Source organism: Prosopis cineraria, unplaced genomic scaffold, assembly GCF_029017545.1.
Source record: "Prosopis cineraria cultivar Desert tree isolate PC_DT_omini unplaced genomic scaffold, ASM2901754v1 PC7, whole genome shotgun sequence".
Taxonomy (NCBI): domain Eukaryota; kingdom Viridiplantae; phylum Streptophyta; class Magnoliopsida; order Fabales; family Fabaceae; genus Prosopis; species Prosopis cineraria.
This window is the reverse complement of record NW_026555338.1, coordinates 20,052,460-20,057,895: the sequence shown is the minus strand read 5'-3', so window position 1 is coordinate 20,057,895 and position 5,436 is coordinate 20,052,460. Positions and strand designations below refer to the sequence as shown.

General features: G+C 31.7%; 1 protein-coding gene across 1 annotated transcript; it reads left to right on the top strand.

Moving 5' to 3' along the window:
- Positions 1 to 2,231: 2,231 nt before the first annotated feature.
- On the top strand, positions 2,232 to 4,290 carry LOC129316559 (protein LPA2). The gene is made up of 2 exons (XM_054960977.1): positions 2,232 to 2,862; positions 3,760 to 4,290. The coding sequence occupies exons 1-2, from the start codon at positions 2,232 to 2,234 to the stop codon at positions 3,903 to 3,905; spliced, it is 777 nt and encodes a 258-aa protein (XP_054816952.1). The 3' UTR covers positions 3,906 to 4,290.
- Positions 4,291 to 5,436: the final 1,146 nt, after the last annotated feature.

The following is a 5,436-nucleotide window of genomic DNA, read 5'->3' as shown; positions in this document are numbered from 1 at the left end:
AAAATTATGAGGATTTTACTTTTTTTTAATTTTAGAATATTTTAATTAATTCATGATATTTAGTTTATTTTTATTTTTTTATTTTTTAAAAAGGGGCTTGCGGGCCCGGCCTGAGCCCTTTACATAAGGCCGGGCTTGAGAAATGGGGTTCAAAATCGGAAACCAGACTTTAAGGCTCAGGTCCTTAAGGGTCGGGCCTGCCCGTATTCCCAACTCTAACTAAATCGTGAAAAGCTCTTCTTTAATTTTGGATCTAAAAATATTGTCAATGATCTTATTTTCAAGCACACACATATTTTTAATATTGATGTGCTCACAGTGAAATCACATTTAATTTCCAAACGCACACATATTTTTTTTAAAATGTGTTGTTATTTGAGACTAAAATATTGGGAGTTTAACTACATAATTGATTTTATTTTTGTTTTGTTATAGAATATTTGTATGATTATCATCAATAATAAATTAAATGTGATTTACAATATCTATGTCTACTAATATCTATTATTAATTCTGTAATCTTAATTGGATTAACTTCTATCTTGATGATCATCTTATTTATAATTTATAAATTTTAAGATATGAAAACAAAATGCTCTATATTTGACCACAATTTATTTTTAATCTTCCCGTGCAATGTAGAAGGTAGTAAAAAATCTAGTTTTCAAATAAAATTACCTCTAATAAGAAAATACTTATAAGTAATAAAAAGAAAAAGAAAGAGGGAAGGATGGCTCTTTACTTTACAACACAATAATGGAAATAATCAATGTGCTTCCCATTTTCCTTAATACTATGGTATAAATAGATCTTGCACTAAAGTTCCAAACAAAAAGATTTTGCACTAGTTTGATTAGTTTTAATTTATGTAATTACATTGATTATACTTTAATTTTTAATGTAAAATATTTTTAATCAAATTATATAGATTAAGGTGAGAACTAGGAAGTTAAAATCGGTTAACAAACTCGTCTGTCTAATCACCATCAACATGTCACCATAGACACCATTTATCTTTCTTGTTATTTAGTCACATATATTAGCCAAATCTTTAGCAATTTTCAGCCTTAAGTGATTTATCTTCATTTTCTCAAATTGTAAGGATTAAGGGATATAACTGAGCAAAAAACATAAGGAGCAACGTAAAAAGAACAAAAGTAAAAGGATTGGTTTCATAATTTGGTGAAAATATGATGACTGAAGATTAAGTTTTGGGAGATTATCAGTAAAGGACCTAAAGCAATTTAATTTCATAAAAAGCTAACAAGTAAACATTAACAGTTAACAAGTAAAGTTCTTGCTCTGACAAATATACTATTCATCCAAATCCTTAATAATATTAAATTAGGGTCCTGTATTATTATTCTTCCTTTAATTTTTTCTAATATTTTTTAATTGCAAATAATGGAGCAATATGTTCGTAATGGGAAAAAAATGTGTGTTCATTTTTTTCATATATTAAAATTGTAAACATGGATGTGTATATAAATAAACTAGATGTGAAATAAAAGCCTATTATTTTGTTCACTATGATTTTCTATTCATGATACTTAAATTTGAAATCTTGTTCAAGACAATTCACATTTATTACATCTTATTATTAATAGAACTGAAAAATTGGGCTAGTTTGTTTAAATTCACTTATGCTTTAAGACTCTCATATACTAAACTCAAGTCTCAGTACAGCGGGTTCAAGTTCGAGCTAGTCCACGGGCTTCAAATTCCCTTTTATCTTTTTTTTTTTTTATTTTTTATCAAATTGAAAATACTTCAACAAGCTTGAAAAGCTTAATTTATAATTTTTTATATAAAAATTTAAAAATATATGCAAATCCCATTCAGATTAACCCATTTAAACTTCCTTAAAATGGAGAGACTATTAGAGCTAGCTCATTTAAGTTTGCTTTGTAATTTCATAATCTTATATGTAAGCATAGCCCTCTTGTTAAATGGACTTAAATGGGTAAGCCTATTGGACTTAGCTTGCTTTTCCTCTCTAATTATTAAGTTAAAATCCTCAGATTTTACATAATATATGAAATTTATGTATAGTTTTAATAAAATAATTAATAAAATAATAATTAATATACTTTTAATACATAAATCAGGTCAACTTCATATCAAGCTGCACTATATATATAATAAATTATATAATTAATGTGATGAGACTCAATTTAGTATAAAATAATCATGATCATTCTCTGGAAAACTATATATTTATAATACGTCTCATGCTTGAAATGTCATACAGCATACAAGGGCATGCGAAAATCTGCGTTGGAATCCATGGGCGATTTTGCAAATATAGGAAACCATCGGGGCTTTGTGTCATTATCAGAAATACACAATTGGTGCTTCTCCCAGCCACACGGGCTCAAATCTTCCGAATCCAACAAACAATACCGAACATGGCTCTACAAATCCACTTCTTCTCCTCCTTCACCAACAGAACATGTCATCTTCATCACACGCATCTTTTCTTCTCTCCCTCGCAATCCTCCTTCAGTGTCCGATCCCAAAAGCCCTCTGAATCCTCAAATCCCACAACCAATTTCGACGATTCTGACTCAGTTTCGACTACTCCTCAGAAATCTAGCTCACCTGGGGTTGGATTCGTGTCGTCGTTATCGTCGAATTTGAGTAAGAACAATGCGAGTGTGTCGACTAGTAAAAAGAAGCAGAAGGGTAAAACAGAGAGGGCTTCCATAATTCGGCGTTCCCCTGTTGAGAAACCAGCTTTTGTTTCGGAAATAGATGAGGCCAAAGCGAAAGAGCTGCGCAAGAATGAAAGCGCTTTTCTTCTTGCGTGGTTGGGTTTCGGCGCTGTCATTCTTGTCGAGGGCCTTTTTATTGCGGCATCAGGTAATGTGCAGTGAATTTGTTATTTCTGGAATTCTCTGAGTACTCACTAATATTTTTTTTTTGGGACGAAAGTTGAAAATATATATATATATATATATATAACTGTTTAGGAGCTCCTGTTCTCTTTTATGGGTAGGATTTTGATCGTAACTTTTAGCTGGCTAAGTAATATGGACTTGTGATATTCGAGTCTGCCTTCATTTTGTGAGTAATTATGAATTTTGGGTTTCGGCAAACAGAAATTTTTCTCTCCAGTGGATTGGATTTTTACTGTTTGTTGGAAGTCATACCCTTGGGATATCTATGTATTAAATTTACAGAAGTGGGAAGTTTTTTTTTGGATATAAGTCAATTTGATAAGGCTGAATTTATGTTAATATCTTGATCTTTCTATGATGAATGGTCAGAATTGCTTGTTCGGCAACCTGTTTTAGGAACAGTTTTTTTGTTTTTCAGAACAATAAAAAAAAATCAATTGGGTAACATATTTTCAAAAAGTGTTTTGAGAAACAAGAAAATCAAATATTATTCTGAAGAATAGAAAACGAAAATATCTTTGTTTTGAGATTATTGTTCTAGAAAATAAGGGAGAATGTGAAAAACATGTGTTCTCATTTTTTTTTTCAGAACATGTTATACAAAACACTAGTTTTCAAAGTAATATAATAAAAAACAGTTTCAAACAAGCCTGGCATCTTCATACTAGTCCTTACTTTGTGTCTTCTGAAGTTGCATGATAAGAGCACTTTCAGGCTTAGTGGTTGTCTTATGAGTATAATCTATGAAGTCAAGTACAGACACTTTAAAAGGAACCATTTCTCTGTTACTTTGTCTATAATGGAAGAGCAGTGTCATTTTTCCTTCTCTTTTGTGATGTTATTCAATTTTTATGTGCAGGCTTCCTACCTGAAGAGTTGGACAAATTTTGTGTGAACTATCTTTACCCTTCTTTTACCCCAACAGTCTTCGTGTTTGTTGCTGGAACAGTTGTATATGGAGTGTATAAATACCTGCAGAATGAGAATATCAAAGGTCAGGAATAGTGTGACAAGTATAAAATTAGAAACTTAAAAGCCCAACTAGGTAGAGTAACTGCAATTACATTCCTTGAGTTGTAGTTTGTGTCTATGCCCTTTCTTATCGATATAAAATATGTCAAAGATAAAAGATGATTTTGGGTGCTTAGCTATTCAATGAGAATCACTTTTTAGTGGATCCCATCATGCATGATTTGAGAATTTTGGGAGGGTTTCCCCCCTATATTGTATCTAATTAATGATACTCACATTTTATTGCTTCTTGTTGCTAATTGAATATTCCTGGGGATGTTGTTTGCCAAAAACCCTAAAACAGGCTTGCTTCCCCACCTCTTTCCTTTACTTATTGTGGTTCCTCATTAAACTGTCAAAATATTGGTCTTTTGTAGAATGTAATAATCTTTTGTCATAGAGACAGGACTGGTGCCTTCTCTTTGCAGTTCTACCTCTGGACATCCCTTTGTTTATTTCATCCTAACAGAAATGTGATAATTTTCCACCTCCCTTTGACTTTGAGCTTTGCTCTTCATATCACTGGCAAGTTAATAATGGTCTTTATGGGGAAATTATTTCACAAACATTTCTTTGTTCCTCTGTATTAGTGTCTACACTTTTGGTTGGTTGCACATTTTATGATTCTTATTGAACAAATGGTGAAGAACCAATTAAAATGATTAGATACTTTTTTTCTGCACGTTCAAAATTTTGGTGGTTACTGCTCTATTAATTCCTGAGCCTGGGTTTTGTGTATCTAAACTAAATACATGCATCATCCCAAAATGGCAGAGGCAACATGACCCAGCATGGAGGGAGGTAATCATTTGGCTTGTAAACAGAAAAAAATTATGGAATTTCTTTTATATCTTATTTAAGAAATTATACTTTCACTAAATGTTCAATCTCCACTGTTGGCCCAAAAATGTTCAAATGCCACAGTTGGCGAAAAAGAAAAAGATAAACATATTAGATAGTGAAAAGAGCCAGAGAGAACTATAATGGCATGTTGCTTGAGACAGTAAAATGACAGATAAAATATAGAAGATATGCACAGAAGTCTTTATAGTTGTCTGAGCATTTTGATGCTATTTTCAGTTTTGTATACATGCTTTTTTGGAAAGAGCAAGATATAAGATTGTAGCAAAATGATAGATTATATACATAATATATACATGAGAACTTATTAAATTCAAATTAATATGTCAAATAATTTAAAAAGCAGTATATAAATCAATTGCATACATGCATGTAAAGTTTTAGGGGAGTATGGTGAACAGGTATTAACATATTATCCCAAGTGACACTAACAACACCCAACTCTCTTGCCTTTTGGCCAGGCCCTTGTATTCTTTTATCTGGATTCCCCTCTTATAGGCCTTGGACTCTCTAGCCCAAAACTTATGGGTCCATCGGTGTAAAATTTTAAAGGAAGAAGGCATGACATCAATAATTTAATATTACCAAAATATTAGTTTCTAAAAGAGCAGTGCAGCTACCCGTACATAGTTCTATTGGTGATCGTCCCTGTAAGATTTTCATT